Raw genomic sequence first — 22563 nt, forward strand, 5'->3', positions numbered from 1 at the left:
TTCAATACTTACTTTGGGATCCTCTGTACTTTCATGTTTGCCCTGCCATCTCCAAAATGATATTGTGATTCCAGAGCACTTTGTACTTTTTGATTACTGCTATTTTTACTGAGTAAGCACTGACTCATAAAACACATTCGATTTTTAAAAAGAAAAGAAAAAGGAACTTCAGTAAAACTGTTAAATGCAGACTTTGAATGATTTTCTGTTGTATACTTTGAATTGCTTAAATTTCTGTTGTGGATTTTCTGTGGTTTTATTTCATTTAGAATGTGAACAGTTGTAAACACATCTTGAAGGTTTTCCTTTTTTTATTATTCAATTGTTTTATTTTGATTACTAATGCATTCATTTTAAAGTTTTCTCCTTCATTAGGTAACACAAGTGAGCTAAATTCCAGCTACACAATTGCCAAATTGACTATAAACAGTCAGTGCTACTTCCTTAGACTTGCATCATCTGTTTTCTTGGTTTCCTGTCCATCCTTATTTTTTCTGTTCTTCTTTCAGGTATTCTGCCTTAAGTAACTCCAAGATAGATTTTACTCCAAGATAAATAACTCCAAGATAAATTTAAAGTCACTGTAAAATCTGGTTTCTGTGCTCCAAGACCACTGTCGTTAGTGAACTAAAGTGCAGTAAGAATAAAGGGAAAAGGACTGTGCACACTTTTGTTACGCAGCCAAGTGCAGTGTAACCATGCCTGACTTACTGACTAAAACACTCTTTTTAGGAAAAAAAAAATAAATAAATAAATAAAGGAATTACAATGGGGAAGGTGTTTGTTTTTTCATTTGGTTGTTTGTTTTCTCCTCCCTTCCATTATTTAATATCAGGACTGGGGTGTGCTAGTATGATTCCACCTCACTGGGCTGCAGTTTTTACATGACTTCTGTGCCTTCTCTCCTTGTTACCTTGCTGTAGAGTGTACTGGCATTTGATCTCTGCGTGTATTTTTTGTTTGCTTTTGTATGTTAAAAACTTATATTGTTCTCTCTCTTTTTTTTTCCTAGGCTTTCCAGATGCAGTGAAATTGATTTTATTCATCACAAATATATGGCCTGACATATTTGTCTTTGAAGGTGCAATTAACAAAGCCATGCAATTAGTTATCAGGCAGAGCGCAAATGAAGATGTCCTGGCCTGTCTCAGTGCTTACCTCAGCTGGGAGCAGGTAACTTCTGCTTTCACTGTCACTATCAGCTTTTGTCTGTTTTGATTCCCTTGCTGGCTGTATCAAATCAAGAATCTTCTGAGGCAAGGTGTGAAGATAGATGCTCAATGGATCTCCCATGGAGCCTGTACAATTGCACAGCTAATGCTACTTAAGGCTATCTTCCTGTGGTTGTCTAAACCCTATCACAACACAACACTTTTTTGTTTTCCCTCTTAAATACTAATACCTCTAGTAAACACTTGAAGTGTTTTTATTATTTTTGAAATTTTGACTTCAGTGCTCTTGGACCAGGGAATTGTATCACTCGATGGAACTGTAATTTTAATGTTTGTTGAGGTCATATTTGTTTTGTTTTGCTTAGAAATGAGCAGGACTGATACAATTTTCTTGCATTGTAAAAAGGACTCTTCTGACCTTAAAGTTTCATCAAGAGAAACAAAAATCCCCAGACTGTGGGAGCAGAGAAGAGAATGGGTGTAGGGTTTGTGTTTATGTGTTTGTTTTCCCAAACTGCACTTTTTCTAAAATCATCAAGATAAATATTGAGTTCTTGAAAATTTGAGTTCTGTGTACTTTTTTTATTTGTTTGCTTCTGTTAACACTAGTTCAAAGTTGAATTTGTGTTGTAAGATGAACTCTAATGCTGCTATGGACAGTCAGAGTCTAATATTTTTAAAGAGTGCAGTTCTGGGTTGGTAACTTTTCATGCATTAAAGTAATCACCGTCTGTAATTCCAGAGTTCATCTTTAGATGCAGGTATTATGGCCTCAAACCTGCTTTTAGAAATGCAGTCATGTCCCAAAGTAGAATTTCAGCAGAGCGAACGATATGGAGAGGATCTGAGTGAAGATGCTTGGCAGTACATATTTGCTATTGACCTACTCTGCACTAACCTGAAGTGGGATTGGACACATGACAATGTCATAAGGTATTGTGGCAAGCAGTTCCTTCAGACATTTTTCTGTGCTTTTGTTTTGAATTTGAAACATTGCAGCTTAGCTTTTAACATAATGAAATATTGCATACATACTTAGAAAAGAAGGTTTTATAACCTGTGAGCAAATGGAGGATATTGGAGTACTAATTCAAGGAATTAGTCCTGTTAGAACCTTTCTAATAAAGAGTTGCTTTTAAAATAGCTATATGTGAACAATTGTGAAAGATTTTGGCTTTTTTGACTGTATGTCAAAGTGAGCAACATGGTTGTTTTCCTCTGAATTTAGTATCATTTTTTAAAAAAGCTTTTCTTCTTCAGTAATTAAAAAATGGGGGTGGAACTTCTGATCTGCAAACAGCACTACTTCAGTGCTGAAAAGGAGTATGGTTGCATTTCACTATTATACTATCCTGATTTCAGTCTGATTTCAATTCTAAAACCATGATAATACTTCAACCCAGTGTCTTACGTTTTCTTTGAACCCTATAATCCAATGCATAACCTGCTGACATATTTAACTTGGTTTGAAAGACTGCAGTTTGATGTGTACACTCATCTGACAGTCCCTGTTTTGTATGAATATGCTATATAAACTAGTAGAATCTCCCAAAATAAGGCATTGGTTTAACAACCACATAAACTAATTGTTGAATATGAAGTAAATGTGAAAAACTTACTAGAATCATTCAAATCATTGCTACGGAAGTTATTTTTAGTGGAACACTTTCAAAATTTATACTAGGTTCAGTTCAAGGTATGTCACTTAAACTGAAGTCATACAGAGTTGATTGTGTGAAGTTGTACTAATGATTGCTAAGTCTATCAGCATAATTTTAAGGATGGTCTCATAATTTTAAGGTCTTGTCTGAAGTCCATTCAGATTTAAAAACAAGCACCAGATCCTACTTATAACATACAAATTGTTAATTTTCAGTCATACAAGGTGTATGACTGTATGACTCATGTAACATTCGAAAGAAGTGTGGTTCCATATACAGGTGAGTTAGTGGAGTAACCTCTTGACTTTATGTAGAGATGCAGAAAGTTGCAAGGAAATGGAAGATGGGCAGAAATAATATTCTGAACAGGAATGATTCCTCCAGCAAGATAGCTTTTAATGTTTGGGTGTAAAACAGTCTTTATATAACTGAGACTTGTAGATGCTTGTAGTGTTACTAGTTTCGCCTGAGGGTGGATTCAACATGCAAGTGGAGTTACACAAATACACGGTAAATGAAAGAACCATTTGTGTTTCTTTCTGTATAAATATTCTGTGCCAAACCTTCATGCAGTATCAGATTTTTTAATTCATTTCTTCACAGCAAAGTGCTTTGGCCTTCTATGGATAAGTGGATAAAGAAGAGAAAAGAGCATGAAACTGCACAGTCTATTCCTGATAGTATTATCGCATTGACTCTCAGGCTAATCGGTAAGTAATCTAAATTCATGATTGAATTTCTGGTTTATGTATGACCTTTAAAAGCGTCACTTTGCCTGGAAAATGAATTGAAGCATTTTTGTATTTTTTGATTTTTTTTTAATTTTCCTCAAAAAATTTCACCTTAAAAAGCAAAACTGTTACAGTCTTATACAGATACTATTTGTCAGCCTGTGAAAATCATATATTTAAGTTATGAGATGTCACTATGATTTCGTGATAGTAAATAGGTATGCTTTATGTATGTAAAATTAAATTATTTTTAGCTATATATGCTTTTAGCAAAGTATATAAAATAAGACTTTATATGTAACATAATACTTCTTGATGCGATTTTAAGGTAAAATCCTTTATTTGGTATCTAGGTTGCATTCAGGATAAACAAATAAACTTTAGTTTCAGATAGATGTTTTTGGTATGTAAGTTACATAATACTGTTTGTTAAACACAAGTTGTGTTCTTTGAGTTTTACTCTTAAAAATTGTAAACCCACAGGAGTTTTTATCAGTCTGATGAAAAATGCCTTGGTGTCTTTAGTCAGAAGAGGAATAGGACAACTAATTTTTAGACAGCTGTAATTCAAATTTGGATTTTATATTGGCACTTCAACAGACAGTGAATGTAAAATTTAGGAAGTTGATTGTCTAAACCTCAGATACATAGTAACCTTTTTTTCCCCCCTTTTTTAAATCTTTCAGGTCGATTGGGCCAAATAGGTTTGAAGGAAGGTTATATTTCTGCGGTGAAGAATATTAGTTCTGTAATTGCACTGTTTGTACATCATGCAAAAGAGGAAGGTAATGTCTATTTAGAGAAACTTCAGCATAAAATCTGCAATGTGAATTTCTGCCAGTATAAACAAAACACACAAATTAGGTCAAGAATGCCAAAACAGCCTGCTTTGTGCAGTTTTATGTTAGTGTGAAAAAGAACAAACAGGTTTCAGTTTGAGTCCTTGGCCCTTCCAAAGTTAACAAAGCCTGTCTATTACTTTCTCTTTCAGGCAGGAAACAACTCTGAGGTAGTTTCAGCCAACTTGAAATTATGCTGTTTCACCTAACAGTGTACCAGCTGCTTCTGAGAATATAATGTGTGATCTTGACATAAGCAGGAATAGTTAATTTATTACCTGAACAGTTTGTGCTGGGGTTTGCTACTAGCAAGATTGTTGTATTGGGAGACAGGGGCCTGCAAGATGTTCTAAATTCCTGAGAGAAAGTGAGGCAAAAAAAGCATTGCTAAATTATTCTGCATATTAAGTAAATTTTGCAGTGAAGCATGGGTTGATGCTAGGGAGTTGTTTTGAACCACTCCTTTAGCTACTCTGCCTTTCAATCTCAGGCTTTTCCATGTAAGTGGAAGGGACGCATCTTTAAGTGTCTGTCTCAGTCTTTGTGTAAACCTATTTTCATACCATCTTGATCAGGTGGGACTAGAACTACAGTAAAATCACTGAATACTCAAATCTTTTTTGCCCTTTGAATACTGAAAATCCTCTGAAATCAGAAAACTGGAAAATTCTTCTATAAAATGAAATGCTACAGAATTTTTGTTAAGATTGTCTTCTTGCTACTTTCACATTTTAGACATCCCCAAAATAAATGTTTGTATTCCAGTTCTTGAACTAATGTTTTCTTTAGCTTCATGTTTCTTCTCAGAATTATTGCATATTCAAATTTCTAGAAGCTGATTTGTTTTAACTTTTTGCAGGTGTTCCCTGGGGTGTGCAGCTGGCAGCCATATATTCACTGTGTGACTTGGGTTCAAGCAATCCAGTAGGTATCGTTGAAGCCATCAATGCTTGGAGAGCAACAGTTCTTAATAGCATCCCTCCTGCTGTCACAAGTGGCTTAGCTGAAATCACTTCTCTGTGTAAAATGGAGCTACACTAAAACCTAGGGAAATGTATTGGTCTAAAGGAAGAAGTGCCTTATTTTACTAAGCAGTAATTGGTTCCAGTTAAAAACAATACAAAGTGGTGGCTTAACTATTTTGTTTGTATTTTCTGTTTGAGGGGAGAATTTTAAAAGGAATACAAATGCTTGCTTTTCCTAACGACTCATCAGTGATCTGAAAGCCAGTATGTTTTTGATTCTTGGGAGGTTTCTAGTTTGATGTCAGTAACAACCAGTAGCTATTTCTGTTGTTTTTCTTCAATCAACTTGGAGCATGAGCATTTTGCTACAACAGAAGATAAAGCCTGGCTGAAAACTTGGCTCTGTTATTTTGTACTGTATGTATGTATAAAGTAGTTGTTCATAGCAGAGCTTTGCCCAGTTTGTTTTATTTTACTTGAGTAGTCTCATCTGCTTAATTTAAAATACTTGCGTAAAGCATGTTGGGATTGACCTCTTGTGTAACAACTGCATTTATAGTAACAGAGATATGAAAGCTCTGAACTTGTAAATATGTGGTATATTCTGATAATGTGTTTTTTACATTTGATATTGTTCCACTTGGGGAATTTTGTATATGTAAATAGAATGTTGGTCCAGAAAAAGTTTCAGTTTCTAAGGATAGATTCACTACACTCTGCATTTTTATATCTTTCGTAATAAAAGAAGCAAACACCATTATGTTCTTGTTTGTCTTTTTAAATAACACACCGAGAAAACTGTTGTTTCTAGCTTAAGTACTACATTTTGGACACAGGTTTCAATAGGATTGTTAGTTGCAGCAAGCACTTCACAGTGTCTTCTTGTTCTTGTAACTTTTTGGCACCTGAGGACCAGGTTGTTTCTTGCTCCTCTCAGCAGTTTCCCAGTTCTTTCTTGACCTGCAGGCTCCCAGCTCCTGTTGATAGAGCTCATGATTCTTTGCGGGTCTGTCTTGCAGCACACTTAGTTTCTCATTAAAGAAAGAAAAGTCCTCCCCTTCTTGCAGTTCTGCTTGACTAGATGCTGCTGTCTTCAACAGAGAGTATGCACAGCTTTAGGTATTGCCTGTTGTACAAATGCCTGATGTATCTACATGAAATTTAGACACAAGCCTCAAGTTGCACCAGGGGAGGTTTAGACTGGATATCAGGAAGAAAGAGGTTAAAAGGTCAATCTAGGAGGCTGAAGTAGAAATAACTAGTGTTGATTTGAGGAGATTAGGTCAGAGGCAGGTGGATGAAGATCCACAGTGACACTCATCAGTGCAATTAAGGCCTGTTGGTGCACTCAGATCCACCATACTGAGAAAAGTCTCTCTCTGATTATTGTGGTTCAACTCTCCAGGCACACCACTGCCACGACCCCCACAGTGGGATAAGAGATAGAATAACAACAGATTGAAGTGCAAGAACTCATGGGTTGACATAAGGACAGTTTAATAAGAAAAAGAAAGAAAGACAAAGCATTATCCTCTTGTTAATTTGAGTCCTGTGTATACATGTAATTTGCTAATGACCTTCAAACTGGTGAGTAAGAGGAGACCTGCATCTGGAAACACCCAAGGTCTGAGCTGATGACTTGATTGATACTGAGCCAAAAGAACAAATGTGGTTTTTGTTGTTGTTTTGTTTTGTATTTTTTTTCCCTAATAGAACAATGGAGTCAAATCTGAAATGTTTTATGAACAGATAGGCCAAGCCTTTGCTATGTATAGTTAGATAGAACTGCATATCTCTGTTACTACCTTACTTGCTAATTAGTCAGCTTTAATATACAGACTTGTGTTTCAAAATGGGGGGCACTGATGACCCAGGCCTGGAGGATATTTCAGAAGACTAGGTGAGAAACTCATGCAATGCCTATGTCCTTGGATGTGTAAATGACTTAGGTTAGTATGCATGCCTAAGTTGAAACAAGGTCAGAAAGAACAGAGATAAGAAAGCATGTGCAAGAACTGGGTTTAACTAGTGAAAGCAGTGAGGAAGACTATCATTGACCACCAGAAGACCCCGAAAGACCACCAGTAGAGACAAATGTACAAGTGTCAGGGATGTTTACATATTTTAATGAGTTCTGAGAAATAGTATAAATATGTTAGTTATTCCTTGGAAAGCTACTGAATGTGTCTTCTGATTGCATATAGCCTTTGTTGCTGAGCAACTCGTGCATACACTAGGTGGAGTAATCCCCCTGTTCGTTCAGTGCAGCAATTAAAAAATGCATGTTTTCTAAAGTTCCGTTTGAGTCTTAGAGAGTTTAATCAACCAGCTTTTAAGGTAACAGATAAGTCATGATTATTTGACAGACTTAAAACCTGTGTTAATATTTGAAAGGTCTGTGAATGTATTTTGTGTGTAAATCTAGAGAATGAAGGTTTGTGTGTATTTTCAACAGTAAACTTCAATCCTGATGAAAGGGGGGAAAATGGCTTCACTGTCTGTGTTCATATTTATATGAATGCTGTTTGTGTTTCCTTGTAAAGGCACGGCTCTGTCTGTGTTGGTCTACTGTGGCTGACGTGGTGTGTGTATCCATATCTCTGGAATACGTATTCAGCCTGACGGCGGGCTAGACCTACATATAGGGAGAGCAGCATCTGCATCCATTGAACTGAGATTGAAGAAACCTTCTGGGTCTTCAAGTGCACTGAACTGTGTGAGGAATGGGTTAACTACTTTGCTGTGCTCTGCAAGGAAAGAGTTAACAGTTCTGCCTAGAAGCTGGGCACTAATTGCTTCCTCACCACCCAGAGCTGTAAACAGGGGGCTGAATACCTTTAGGGGATGTACTAGGAGCAACAAACCCATTAGGTGATGAAAACAGTAAAAATCCTGTTTTGAGAAAACTTCAGCTTCAAGGCTGAACCAGGTTGGAATTATCAGACAAGAGATATTCAAACCTCACCTGGATGTGATCCTGTGCAACGTGCTCTAGGTTGCTTGAACAGGGAGGTTGGACTAGATGACATCCAGAGGCCCCTTCCAACCTCAACCATTCTGTGATTGATTCTGTTATGGTTAGGGTGAGCCATTAGGGTTGAGGTTGGGGTTTAGGTTTAGTTCTACTGTTAGGATTCAGGGTTTAGCTAGGTTTAGGTTTACGGTTAGGGTTAGGTTTAGCCAGTAGCGTATGGCTTGGGTTAGTGTCCTGGGTTAGGCTTAAGTGTTATGGATAGGTTTGGTGTTTTGGGTTATGTTTAGGTGTAGGCTTATGTTTAGCATTAGGGTTTGGGGTTAAGGTTAGGCATTTGGGTTCAGGCTAGGGTTAGGATTAGGTTTAGGTGTAAGGGTTAGGATTAGTGGCTAGGGTTGAGGTTAGGGTTTGAGTTAGTGTTTAGTTTTAGCTTTAGTGTCCTTTAAGCTTAAGTTTACGGTTAGCCATTAAATTAAATGTTAGTTTCAGGGTTAGGATTTAGTTAGGTTTAGGATTTCAGATAATGTTGAGGTTTTGGGTTAGGGTTAGGCTTAGGGTTCAGGTTTAAATTAAGGGGATTAGGTTTAGAGTTACATTTCTGGTTAGGATTATATTTAGGGTTACTACTTCCTTACACGACTGTTGCTTCTTTCCCTTGTGATCACTTAAGCTTAGGAACACCCCTAGAGGCACAGCCTGAGCCCGGCCCTTCCTCGGCAGGGCGTGAGGCTGGGGTTACCCCTATTTTCTGCTGCAGGGCGTTTGAAGAAAGCCCCTCAAAGACAACAGGGCTGAGAAACCACACACATATTTGGATTTACAGTTTTGTCAAGGGCATGCCGAGCTGTGGCGAGCCGCGAGCCCTCCTTCCCCCCGCCCCTCGCGTCAGCCGCGCCCGGGGCCGCCGGGGCCCCGCCTTGGGCCGCGCTGCCGGAGGCGGGCGGCGGCGGGGGGACGGGGAGCGCTGCCATGCGTTTTCGGGCTAAGATCGTGGATCTCGCCTGCCTCAACAACTTCAGCCGTGAGTGTGTCGGGCTCGGCGGTGCCTCGGCCAGCCTCACCCGGCGAGGAGGAGGAGGGAGGGCTGTGTGCGCCGGCCCCCTTTGTAGGCGCGCTGAGGCCCAGGCCGTGGCTCCATCCAGCGGAGGGGGGGGCAGCATGAGGTCGCTTTCTTCCCCCTTATCCCCTCGGCGTTTCTGGGATTTTCTGGTATCAGATGTGATTTTGGGGATTAAGGGTTTATCCCCTGCCAGCAAAGCAGTTGGTGCTGTAGTATTTCCCCTTCCCTCCGCAGGTGTCGTTAACACCATCGCCAGGTTGGCGAAGACCTGCACGCTGCGGCTCACCGCGGGCAAGCTCTACTTCATCCTCTGCGATAAGGTGGCAAATGGAGGGGTCAGCATGTGGTGCGAGCTGTGCCAGGTAAGCCGGGGGGAGTTAAAACAAACAAACAAACACGTCACTGCAAACCAGAGCATGCAGCTGGGGCCTTTTTACATGGTGGCAATTCCAACAACAGCCCTTACCCGAGGTGTCTCAGGTCAAGGTGCTCTGTTTTTCAAGACTGCCTTTTAGTTGTGCAGGCCCACTGTTTTGGGCTAGACGCCACTTTTCCTGGGTTGTCACTTCTTTGTAAGGCTTCAGTACGTGCTGGCCCACAAGATCCTGCCCAAAACTGGAAACAGTTGAGCATAACTTATCCCTCAGACCCTATGTTTTGACAACCTATGTGTGTTAGGGCAGGGTCTGAAGTTGATGGGTTTAGCTCTGAAGAAATGGGCCTTCATTCTTACGCAGCCTGTATTAATTTCTACATGTGCTGGGTGGAGGAAACCTGCTATAAGCATGGTTTAGAGTTAAGGTCTGTTAAGTCAAACTTGCCCCGCTTCATTTGCCTTTTTTCTTCTTCTTCTTTTTTTTTTTCTTTCCTTTTTCTTTCTTTTTTCTTTTAATTTGCTCTATTTCACAACTTTTAAAACTTGCAGGGGAATTTCTTTGACGAATTTCAGATGGAAGGAGTGGCTGCGGATCACAATGAAATCTATTTAGAGCTCACACCTGAGAACCTGTCGAGAGCATTAAAAACTGCCCAGAGTGCTAAGGCAGTGAAGATCAAGTTGACTAACAAACACTGTCCTTGTCTCAAAGTTTCTGTGGAGCTAGTAAGTGCAACAATGCTTTTATCATCGTTATTAAGTAAAAGCTTTGGTAGCTTTGGTATAACTCTATAAAACTAAAGAAAGAAAAATCTTGCAGTTTTCCATTTTACTGGCATTTCCTGCCATCATGGTTGGTAGTGCGCAGAATGAGCTTTGTATTTTCCAAAAGACAAGGAAGAGGTGGAAGAAGAATGAAAGCCATGTGATTGAGACACCTTTTTATAATGTCTTTGTCACCTGCTACCTTTTCTCTATTCATCCTCTAAATTTTCTGTGGATGATTGCCTTCTCATTGGAGCCTGTAGGTGCAGGAGGTTTTAGTGTATTTTTTGGCTCTTTGTTTTTTTGCTTGTCATGCTATTCAATTTCAAACTGCACTTCAGATTTTTTGTTGGTTTTAACACATCTTCCCTGTTTAACTTGAAGGATAGCACATAAATAGCAATGACTTGCAATTTCATCCTTATTCAAAAGCGAAGCCTGCATAATAGGGGACCTGTGGAAGCTGTGGAAAATTGGAACTGGGTGTCTGAGGCACTTGGTTCTAGTATTTCCTAGACTGGATCTGAAAAACTTGGATTCAGAATTCAAGTCCTGTTTTTAACTTCAAGAGCATCCTCTCTCCCTCAAGCCATCCTTATCAAGCAGCAGTAGGATTGTGACACATGACATTCCTGTGAGGGTTATTCCCAGAAGATTATGGAATGACTTCAGAGAGCCCAGGGTGCCGGACTTTGATGTAAGACTCTGTTTTTATATTCACTGTGGAGTGGGGAGGTGGCTACAGCAGTGGAGTATACAGCCAGTGGGTTTTGGAGAGGAGATGGAACAGAAAAGGAAAGGATGGAAGCTAGATGTTTGGAGAGGGCACATGGCTTCCATCTTGACAAAAAGAGCTCAAAAAACAGAGCAGGTAGTTACTGATTGTTGCTGTGATATTCAGGGTGGGACAGGGAAGGAGCAAAGGACTTGCATAGCTTTAGACAAGAGCATAAAACAATCATATGATTACTTCATGTGATCAACTTCTTAGGTTCCAAGTAGCCCAAATATTCTGTTACATCTGTAATTTATGGCCTACCTGACAAAGTTGGATGTATACGTGTTTCCTTTTGTTCTTTTATATATTCGTTCTATATCCTTTTTGACTTTTAGCAGAATTGCAAGGAAAGGTCTTTGTGCAAGTGAGTTACTATTTGAGGTTATGGGTGTATGTTACCTCTACAGCTAAGATTGTTTCAATTTTGAAGACATGGCACAGTAGAAACTTTATGTGTTTTATTCTGTTATTTCAGATTTATACTGATGCAGTTTCAAAACTGATTGGCTATACTAACTTCTAGCGGGTTCATGTGAGAATCTGATCTGCAGAAATTGTCTGTGCTTTATTTTGAACACAGACTTGGGATAGTGTTTCTGAAGCAATTGGTAGTGATGCTCTGTTGGTAGAATGGGAAAGAGTTCTGTTCCTGGATCACTTCCTGATTTTAGTTAAATATTGTGCTTTGTGAGCTCAGTACATAACTCAGGAGTCTAAGGGTAGAGCTGAAGGGAGAAATGAAGGCATCGCATCCAATTCACACATGAAATACTGGTGTGAATGCAGTTCTTGTGTCTTTTTAGGTCAGTATTTACCTACCAGCACTGAAAACAATGAAGAGTGTTGTGGAGAGAATGAAGAATCTCAGCCATAGCATTGTAAGTTAAAACACTTCAAGTTTTTGTCCTACAGATGTCATTTTATCTCGGATGTAGTACTTTTCCCTGGTGCCCAAACTGGTGCCCCTGTGTTATATTTTATTTTTGGGTGGGTCAGATGTTGAAACAAAGGTACCTGAAGATTGTGCAAGGGTTGAAGAGAATGATGGGATTTATTTTAGGACTGACGCTGAAAAGCTTGTCCTGGACCTCATCGAATATGGTGCTCTTTGTACTGAATTCCAGAAAGAACATGATACCGTGTTCCTGCAAGCCACTCTTTACAGCTGGAAAGAAATTGTAGTCTTTCATGAAGCTAGCTGGAGACTTTCCAGGTGATTTCTTTAAAGAAATGCCTATTAAGTGAGTTTTGTGTTACGTGTCTATTGAAATGACCTTTTGGTGAACTTGAGGTATGATTTAGAGGAAATCCTTCTCATGGCTTATGGATGTCAACCTGTGCTTTAGATTCTGACATGGTGAGCTTTCAGCCCACCCTGGGTTTCTGGAGTGCGGGTGGACCTTCCACTGGAAGAAGCCCACTGCAGTTGGTGTGAAAAGGGATTTTTTTTTTTCTTTTTAATTTAATTACTCTCAGTCACCAGAATTTGCTGGCATTAAAGGGAGTAAGTAGGTATAGAGCTTTGGAATAGTTTGATTTGGGGATGTTTGTAACAATTTTGATTGATAGATTTTTTTTTATTTTTTTTTTGTAAACTGAGAATCCTGAAATTGGGTAGGTCTTAGTCTTACACGGCTTGGAAGGGTTGAAAAACTAACAATGGCTTTCTGGCAATTTTGCAAATGGCAATCATCATGCAAATAGAAAAGTAAAGCATTTCAAACTCTTCTCCTTTGTAAGCATTCTGGGCGCACTCTGAGTGTGCTTTCCCTCCCATATCCTCAGCGTACATGATTACACACAACAAAGCAGTGCACACAGGGTAGCTGTGTGATGGGATTGATCTTTGGTGTGCAGCAACACTCAGAAGACGTAGTATATTAACACTGGCATAACCGCGTTCCTAAATTCCTTACCTCATGCTCCAAAATATGTTTATAGTCAAAAGTAAGTAAATCTCTGGGAAATAGTTTTGATAGTTCTAAGGGAGATGGCAAAGTACTTGTGTCTCTACAAGCTTTTCTGTTATTAAATATCAAATACATCAAGTGTCAGAAATATTTATGCTAGATGCATAGATCCTGATAGTAAATATGGTCAAGATCAGAGCTACAAAAATGGCTTTTAGAAGGTCTTTCAAATAGTAATTGGTCCTTGTGTGGGAGCATTCATCTGTGGGCATCTCCCCTTCCATGGGTAATTCTGGTTGTCATGTGAACCTCTATAAAGTATTGAGAATTCTTCTGATCACAGAAGTGAAGTGCTTAGATGTGTGTTAGGAATCCTCTGATTTGCCTAGGATTCATATAAGATTATATATGATCTTCTGGTAGGACACTTTGTCAGGGTAGAATTTGAAGGCTTACAGCATTTTTCCAGGACTTCTAGCAGTCCATAGTACTGCTTGGAGTTGTTGGCTCTGGTGCAGCTGCTGTCTTGTTTTTAAGTCTGGGAAAGCAACTGCAGATCAGCTCTTGGTTTCATCCCATTTTCTGTGCGTATCGTATGGACTGCGTATGTGTCTTTCTGTTTGTTGAAAACCTGGAAGGGCATGCAGTAATGTTCATCATCTGCAATTTCAGTCTCTTATTTCTAAAGCCTTTGTCCAGCACATGAACTTTCCAAAGCCAGTACTTGTTCTAAAAGTACTGGAGAGAGATTGAATTTCTCTTGCTGTAATTTCAGGAAAGATGGTCTGGGATCTTTCACACGGGAATGATGAGGAATGTATTTTGTAGCTGAGCATTGGGATGTTTGAACCATGTTCAAAAAGTGCAATTGAGCTTTTGAAGGCACTGAAGCACTTCAGGAAGCTTGAACAGAGGAGCACTTTATTCTGTTGTAATTCTGCAGTGCAGAAGTGGCTTTCCTAAAACTGATTGTATTGCAGGTGATTGAAGCAAACTTGAATGGAGAAATGAATTTGAAAATAGAAACTGATTTGGTATCTGTAACAACACATTTTAAAAACTTGGGAAATCCTCCCTGGGGTAAGTTTCCTTGTTTCTTACCTCATGTGTCTGTTTCACAGAATCACGGAGTCATTTAGATCGGAAAAGACCTTAAAGATCCAAGTGATAACCTAGCACTGCCAGGTCTACCACTAAACCCTGTGCACATCTACATGTCTTGAATACCTCCAGGGCTGGTCACTTAACTACTTCCCTGGGCAGCCTGTTCCAAAGCCTCACAACACTTTCAGTGAAGAGTTTTTTCCTAATATCCAATATAAATCTCCCTTGGTGCAACTTGAGGCCATTTCCTTTTGTCTTATTGCTTGGGAAAAGAGACTGACTCCCACCCTGCTACAAATTCCTTTGAGGTGGTTGTAGAGAGTGATGGTGTCTCCCCTGAGTCTACTGTTTGGTCTCATTATGTACATGTAAGTGTGATGCTGATAAAAGTACTTACAAAATAGCATCAAGTCCTTTGAAGTCGTCAAATGAAACCTTAAAAAGGAAAGTGGCCAATGTCTATCCCATATTTATGCGGGGAATCTTTTCCAGTAACATTGACAATCTGTAGGAAAACTGGGCTTTAGCTTCCTTGCGCTGCTGCTAAACAGTCCCTTTGAATATCAACTGTTCAGTGATTGTCAGGTGTGTCCTTACAGGTTTTGAAATCCCTTCTGATGTTTTGACTGAGTGATGTGTTCTTTCATTCCAGCATCAGAGGATGGATGTCAAAGCTCTGCTCAAGACAGAGATCTGGAAAGCATGGCTGAGGCACGCATAGACATCAAGAAGCTGCAGCAGCTGCTTGCTGGACAGCAGGTCAATCCCACAAAAGCCTTGTGCAGTAAGTTCAACAGCTCTGTTTGCAAACTCCAGTTAAGGAGGGGAGGTTTGCTGTCCTTGTAGTCATAGGAGAACATCTCTCTTTCTCTCTTTTTGTCACTTTAAAACTTGGCTATTTTTACTGTGCTTGAGAATTGTTAATATTTTTGGTTTTAGTCAGTGGGCTTCAACCCTTACGTGCTTTGGAAAGAGATGGAAAAAAAAAAAAAAAACAAACACTAAAAAGCATTGTCATGACCTTTTAAAAGTATCAAGTTGGAATATCTGGACTGACAGATCATGTGTGCCTTTTTGTCATCTTTGTGTTGAAGTTAAAGTGTTGTATTTAGGAATGTTAATATTTTTTGGAAATTTTTAAAGCTTTAGTTTCTACTGGAAAAATGAATTTACTGACTTTTTTTTTAAAAAAAAAAAAAGTTTCCCTCATGTGCTTTCTTATGTCCAGCACAAATTAATACCAAAATGCTTTTTACACAGCAGATGTTTCTAACCGTAGAAACAGTGTGTTCTTCCTTAGCAGAAGCCATGCAGGGTTTATATTCTATTTTGATAACTCCACGTGCCTTTCCCAAGGACTTCTGACCTCCTAAGAACATCTCTGCATTATAGTTTAGTGCTGATGCTAAGGCACTTAGTTTCCCAGAGAAGACTAAGTCATCGAATTAAAATATTACATGCCTTACAGGCACTACATGCCTTAAAATTACATATTTCCTTTTTGGTATGAACTTCCATAGACTCTTAATAATTCTTCATGGATCTTCAAGGACTTTAATACTACTGGGTGATATGCCTAGTCATCCTCTTTACTTCAAACTATACTTTAAAATTGCATCCTGTATCGGATATGGTAGAAATACTGTATTCTTATGGTGGCATTCTGTAGAGGATGTCATTTTATTGCCATACTTCAAATTGGATTTGTGTTTTTTCTCTTTACAGATATTGTAAGTAAGAGAATCGTCCACTTTATCTTGCTCCATGAGGATGTTTCCCTTCAGTATTTTATTCCAGCACTTGCCTGAATGATTCAGAATCACAGTCATTTTCAAACCAGAGGCTCTGTTCACAAAGGGGGAGAAGAACTATCAGTGTTACCTGTTTGAGTTGTATATAAATTCCTGACATTTATTTTTTGATTATAGACTGCTTGCTCTGTAAATGTTACTGTACCCCCTCTATAAGATGGGGTTGGGTGGGGGAAAAGGATCACTGTTCATTTTGTAAAATGTAAGACATAATCAAACAATTTAGTCAAATACACGCTTTATACAGTTGTTCTAACCAACTGACACTTGTGCTGTTGAGTCATTGAATCTGCTGAAATTTCAGGTGTAAGTGTTCATCTCCTTAACATTGGTGCCTGTACATAAGTCAGCTTCCAGAAGGGGCAAGGAAGGGGGCTGTTCTTTCTTTATTAGGAATATTTGGATGAATGGGATATTTAGCTTGTGGATATTCAGATTGTGTTCTTGTTCCTTCAGAAAAGAAAACAACTTGAGGTTTGATATTACTATGTGGTACAGTCAGGAAAACATTCACTGCATGTATTAACTTAAGGTTATGCAGCACTGAGCATCAGACAACCATTAAGCCATAATTTTTGAGGTCCACTGTATGACACACTTGAGAAGCAACTTTACAAGGTCTCTGGCTTCAGTGACAAAAGTTTGAAAGTAGAAAACTTGACATACATTTTCTAGTTATCCTGATATTTGAGATGAACTATAGCTGAATTATGCTTTGGGAGAGATTTCTGTCTTGACCATGTATTTCAGTTACAATACAACTGCAGTAGGAGGTAGGAACATATAATCTGGAATTGAAGCTTTTGGTATTTCTGATGGATTTGGGATACTAATAAAGAATTGTTGCTTTTGGGTAGGGAAATAATACTCCTCTGGCATGCAGCTGTAAAGAGAAGTTTAGAAGCAGACTTACCAGGAGAAGTTAATGATGGTTTTTAAGTATTGCTTTGTTGTTACATACTATAAACGTCTAAAGATGCATGCATGCTGGATTTCCTGTACATTGTTTTTTAATCTTTGAAAAGATCAGAGGTTGAAGATAAGAATGGGGAGAAAAAGGACTAATATCTACCAGTCTACTAACATAAAGAAGGAGGGGCTCGTAGAGAGAATCTTACATGTCTTCAGGTGCTGGTTGTGCAGATTCAAACAGGCCTCTGACCAGCGTGCAACATGCTATTCAGATCCAATCCCTGGAGGGGATTTTTTTTAAAGAAAACAACTCCATACATCCCTCCAACAGAAAGGATGTTCACATGGGAACTTCTTGCTGCAGGTTTAGATAAAGACAAAGAAATCTAGGTAGCATGGTCCCTGGTAACAAGTGGGAGATGCCTGCAGGCCTCCTATGTTACAGTGAGCAGGCAGTTTGTCCTGCAGCCCTGACAAATGCCCAAAGCAGCCTGAAGGCAATCCTGTACATCCAGCACAGATCTGGGCCTGTGCAGGTGAACTGTGATTTGGGTCGCTAGCTTCCTTTTTTCTATGGGGAAGGGCTGAAAGAGCTGGGGATGTTCAGCCTGAAGAAGGAAAGTCTCTGTGGGGACCTCATTGCAACTTTTCAGTACTTCAAGGGGGCTTATAAAAAAAACGAAGAGCAAGTTTTTGGTCAGGCAGATAATAATAGGACAAGGAGGAATGGTTTTAAAGAGAGACAGATGTACTGGAAAGAGTCCAGCTGAGGCTAGTTCTTTTGCAGAATGTTATCCCATGCTTGTACTTAGAAAAATGCCTTAGAATACCAAATTAAGGTATGACAAGTTTGAAAATCATTGCCTTATAACTTTTGTGTGCAAACACTGTCCAGGACCGTGTTTACCTTATATCTTCTGAATACAGTCTTTAGATACAATCCCTCTGCCAACACAAGAGACAAGAGACATCAGATAGCTGCAGACCAGGCAGGAAGTAAGGAGGTGTTATTGGTTAGTGTTACGTACAGTAGTAAATCTCCCTAGATCTGGATACCTGTGTGGAGGGTGTTTGCAGGAGGAGGAAGCAGCCCCAGCCAGAAATAGACAAGTCTTTGCACTATGAAGTGATAGCCCAGGTTCAGCTTTACCATAATTATCGAGGATTCTAGCAAAAAGCATAACAATTAGTTTTATCTTGTGAAATGTTTATATGGCTTTTCATTTGTTTAGCATACAGTGTTTGGTGACCTTGTCTACTGGGTGTCTTTCCCAACCTGCACCTTGTTAAATTACAGTTTTTCTTAAATGAAATGATTGAGTTTTCACCTCCAAAAGGAGGAAACACTGGGCTCTTTTGAAAACTGAATTCCTGTCAAGACTATTTGATCTTTAAAAGCAAAACAAAACACAAGATTAATCAGAATGTTTTAAAATGCATTCTGTGGATGTCTCTGGAGCCTGTTCCTTGCTGTGTGTCTTCCACTGTTCCAGTAAATGAAGGTATGTACAGATTAAACACCAGTATTTGATATACATTGGGTGCAGTCAAACATTACCCCACCATCCAAAGTGAGAAGAAACTTGGGCAGAAATCTTTTTTCTTTCATCATCTCCATTAGCTTAGTTAGCATAAAAGATTAGTATGTTTGTAGATCAGTGGTCACACTAAATAACCAGTATTCCTTTGAAATGAAACAGTTAACTATTTTTTCAGTGGTAATGAACCTTTGAAAACATAGTGTTCCTGTGGAATGAAATGTCCTGGGTGATCAGGCCCTTCATGAGTCCTGATTTGATTTTTGACTCTCTTTATCTTCCATTAATCCCTGCCAGGCTCTAAATTTGAAGCAAGAAGTAATAATGTCTGGCAAACTGAATACGTCTGACACCTGTAACCATCCAAAACAGACTTCTGTCTTGCAAGTTTGGCGTTTGAGAGCCAAGTTCACATTGTTTGTTATTTTCTTATTACAATGTTGTGAATTTTGATTCCCTGTTTACATTAATAGGATTAAATTCTGCAGCCATTACTCAGGTCTTTTAAACAACACTTCTGCAGCCATCAGCTAAACCCTTAACTTCGCTGAAGTAGGTAGCAAAAACTTCTCTGCCTTCAAGAAAGCATTTGCTTGTGTGTGTCAGTGCATTGGTACAAAAACTTACCTATATTGTTTTTCTCACTATATTGTTTTTCTCACTTTCAGAAGACACTCTACACCGCCAATCCATGTTTTTATTCTGCTTTAGAAAAAGAGTTTGCAAATATTCCTTTTTCTAATGCCACAGCAATTCAGAAAGAGCAAATTTTTTGTTGAAAAAGTAAACAACAGAGGGTAGTAGAGAGCTGTGAAATTGCTCTGTCAAATCACTGAGGCCACAGATCCTGGGAGATGCTGAATTCAGCTGAGATGAAGCAGCTAAATAGGTTACAGGATCTGGATTTAAGCCTCTCTGTGCTTCAGTGCTTCTTCAGTAAAATGAGAAAATTCGTACCACACGGCTGGGTGCAATATATGACAAATGCACGAAAGATTTCTGGTGCATTTAACTTCTCTGAGTGAGGTCTAAATCTAAACTCTAGCCTTTGCTTTGTATGTATTTACCCACGGACATCTTTATTCATTGGTAAATCTCAGTGAATAACAAGAGAAACAAACTGTGAATATATTCAAGCTGGTGTCATAAATGTGTGGCTCTTCTTTCCTTAGGTGTGAGGGCAGATGTATTTAATTTATAGAATTAATTGATTCAAGTTGTGTCACCACGTGATGTACTATAGATGACAGGGGCACAGTTTATTGCAGTTCAGTAAAGTAATGTTGGACTTCCTCACGTTTTGTAACAAGTAGTTGGCTAATTAGTTGATTTTCTTACACTTGCTGGACTTAGACTGTACTATATGAGCTTGTATGGTTTACTCTTGTGTCATATAACTGTGGAGGATGCCATGCAGGATCTCCAAGTAATTTATTCTAATATTCACGAATCAGATAAACTTCCAGAAATGGAAACTGTAGGACACCTAAATATAATCAGTCAAATGCCAGGAGTCTTTTTCCAAAAATGAACAGATAGGGAAAAAAACAAAAAGTTTTGTTTAACAAAACATGTTAAAAGTTACTATCTAAAAAAAGTTACTATCTAAAAGTTACTATCAGATCTAAAGTATTTTAAGTGAAGTCCAGTCATGTGCTGGTATGTGCTCGTAACATTCTCAACAAAATCTGGAAACAACTTCAGCCTCTGTTTTATTCAAAATAACTATCAGTAATTGCTAGAAAAAAATCATTTACGACTTTCAAAGTGATCAAAATTGATCGCTGTCAAAAATCTCAGTATTTCCTCAAAGAACCTAAAAGCATTCTAGCAACTCAAGAAATGATCTTTCTAATTTTGTGACATAATATGGAAAAATTTGTGCATAGGCCTGAGACTTCTGTGTGCCTCGGGCATATTTGTTCATTATAGTGGCCAGTTCTCAGCTGGCATAAATTAGTTTAGTTCATCTGAAATCTGTGGAGTTATGCTGGTTTATGCCATATGTAAAATCTGGCTCTATGAAGCTTTCAGTCATTGAGAACAGGTATGTGGTCTCCCAGCAGCACAGGACCCTTCTCTATAGACTGTGTTTGTGACTTTTCTTTTGGAAGCTGAAAATAAATCCCAAAGTCCAATCATGACATTTGAATTTTCAGTAGCTTCTGTAGTTTCTGATCAAGACACAAACATCAACATGCCATCTGTATGCAGTTCTGTTTTTATTTGTGGGGGGTAGGGCAGGACTTCTACCCACCTAATTGTAGCTGTTTAATCTGCAGGGCCTGTGAGCCCATGTGATTTCAGCACATGACTAAATATTAGCATAATGGAGGGCTCTTAGTTCCACTAGAGCAAAATTAATCTTAGTGGTAGTTTTTGAAGGTTAACAAGTTGCAGAGCACTTGGATCTAATGCAGGAGCCTCAGGCCCAGGCTACTGTGCTAGCAAGGTAAAGCAGACTCCCTGTTACCAGTTTTTTTTATTATTTTTTTTTTTTTCCCCAGTGCTCTGAGACAATGGAAGCAGAGCTTCTTTTAAGGGTCTGGGACTGCAGGTGAAGTGCTTATCTCATGCAACACTTGTCTTCCTAGAGGTCATTCAGATTGACAGTCAGAGATTCAAGAGGGCATTTTATGTGGGAGGGATGCATTCAGAAATGTAGGAGATGTAGAGCACATGTGACAAATTCTTTATTTCATTCTGCTTGAAAAAGCTTTTTTGAATTGTTTTTGGGAGGCACTCCCATTTAGGACATTCAAATGTTTACTTTTAAAGAAAATGAGATCATAACGGCTCATTAAAACTCCGCCATGGAGCCATGCTAACTCCAAGTCTTTCCAGAAATAATTTTCGGAGTTGTGTCAGAAATGGCCTACTTCATGCAATGCAGTGCTCTGAGCTCGAGCCATCCATGCAGGCTGGTAGCATTGGGCTGCAGTTCCAGTGCTTGAGTCAGCTAGAGGATAAGATAACAGTTCAATGTCCTGTATCTGTAACTGATGCTGTTTTTGGAGTCTTAGAAAACAAGAGAGATTACAGTGACCCTTTGCTGTCTTCCTTACAGTCTCTCTGTCTCTGGGAGGCAGACAAGGTGTTTTGAAGTTACAGTATATGCATCATATCAGAGTGCCTTCAGGAAAGCTTCTGAGTGAGCTACCTTGCCTTTTTTGAGCGTTTTCACGTGTTCTGCAAGCTCATGATCTGACTCTTTAAGGTTGAAGTCTCAACTGTTAAAAATCATTATGTTTCTGTGAGAGGAATTGAAATTTCCATCATATGGGCAGCTGGGCCCTTAAAGACTGCAACAGCACAGAAGATAGTGGGCTCCCTTTAGAGGGGCCTATATGTTAGAATGAGTGATTAACTCTCTGGAGTACAGTTTATGTTACTTCAGTGATGTGTTACCAATATTTCATTAAGGAATGACCACAGAAACTTCTTCCTTCATTTGATGATAGGTTGTGAGTTGGAGGGGATGAATGCATTTGCAGAGAGGGGGCTGCAGTGACCCTGTTCATATGGATTTTTCTTTTACATGAAACCACTTCCTCATGACTAGACTAGTTGACAAATGAACTTCTATTTGGCTACTTCACACTGGTGGCATGGTGATCCCATCACACACAGGACACTCCACCTGAATTTCATTTCATTTACTAAGGTGTAGGAGGATTATTACTCTAAGCCGAAAGGAGGACCTAGGGAACTACAGCCCTGTCAGTCAGACTTTTATGACAGTGAAGGTCATGGAGCAGATCATATTGATTACCAACCATCATGTGGCATATACGGGACAACTAGGTAATCAGGCCCAGTCTGTGTGGGTTTACAAAAGGCAGGTCCTGCTTGACTAACCTGATCTTCTATGGCAAGGTGACGTGCTTAGTGGATGAGGGACAGGCTGTGGATATTTGCTACCTAGACTTTAGTAATGCTTTTGACACTTCATCATTCTGAGTTTACC

At 39.1% G+C, this 22563-nt stretch overlaps 2 protein-coding genes across 5 annotated transcripts in view; both read left to right on the forward strand.

The window, feature by feature from the left end:
- Nucleotides 1–6128, forward strand: part of ICE1 (interactor of little elongation complex ELL subunit 1) — a 32479-nt gene extending 26351 nt beyond the window's left edge. For all 3 annotated transcript variants that reach the window (XM_068674798.1, XM_068674799.1, XM_068674800.1), the window contains 5 exons: nt 1013–1173; nt 1915–2105; nt 3437–3543; nt 4251–4349; nt 5263–6128. In XM_068674798.1, coding sequence (XP_068530899.1) covers nt 1013–1173; nt 1915–2105; nt 3437–3543; nt 4251–4349; nt 5263–5444 — 740 coding nt within the window. In that variant the 3' untranslated portion in view covers nt 5445–6128. The remainder of the gene's footprint in view (nt 1–1012; nt 1174–1914; nt 2106–3436; nt 3544–4250; nt 4350–5262) is intronic.
- Nucleotides 6129–9198: 3070 nt separating this feature from the next.
- On the forward strand, nt 9199–16406 carry HUS1 (HUS1 checkpoint clamp component). 2 transcript variants are annotated; one of them, XM_068674801.1, is made up of 8 exons: nt 9199–9363; nt 9637–9764; nt 10328–10504; nt 11133–11240; nt 12125–12199; nt 14212–14311; nt 14988–15119; nt 16061–16406. In XM_068674801.1, the coding sequence occupies exons 1-8, from the start codon at nt 9312–9314 to the stop codon at nt 16141–16143; spliced, it is 855 nt and encodes a 284-aa protein (XP_068530902.1). In that variant the 5' UTR covers nt 9199–9311; the 3' UTR covers nt 16144–16406. The 2 variants fall into 2 exon arrangements, with proteins under 2 accessions (XP_068530902.1, XP_068530903.1); XM_068674802.1 differs by lacking the exon at nt 9199–9363 and adding an exon at nt 9424–9551.
- Nucleotides 16407–22563: the final 6157 nt, after the last annotated feature.

The sequence above is a fragment of the Anas acuta genome, chromosome 2, assembly GCF_963932015.1.
Source record: "Anas acuta chromosome 2, bAnaAcu1.1, whole genome shotgun sequence".
In the NCBI taxonomy this organism is placed as follows: Eukaryota; Metazoa; Chordata; class Aves; order Anseriformes; family Anatidae; genus Anas; species Anas acuta.

Bases quoted from the DNA above. Each gene is read 5' to 3' on its own strand.
- HUS1 (XM_068674801.1), top strand. From the start codon at position 9,312: ATGCGTTTTCGGGCTAAGATCGTGGATCTCGCCTGCCTCAACAACTTC. The intron at 9,364-9,636 runs GTGAGTGTGTCG...TTCCCTCCGCAG, and splicing joins CTGCCTCAACAACTTCAGCC to GTGTCGTTAACACCATCGCC. The intron at 11,241-12,124 runs GTAAGACTCTGT...GTGTCTTTTTAG, and splicing joins CCAGGGTGCCGGACTTTGAT to GTCAGTATTTACCTACCAGC.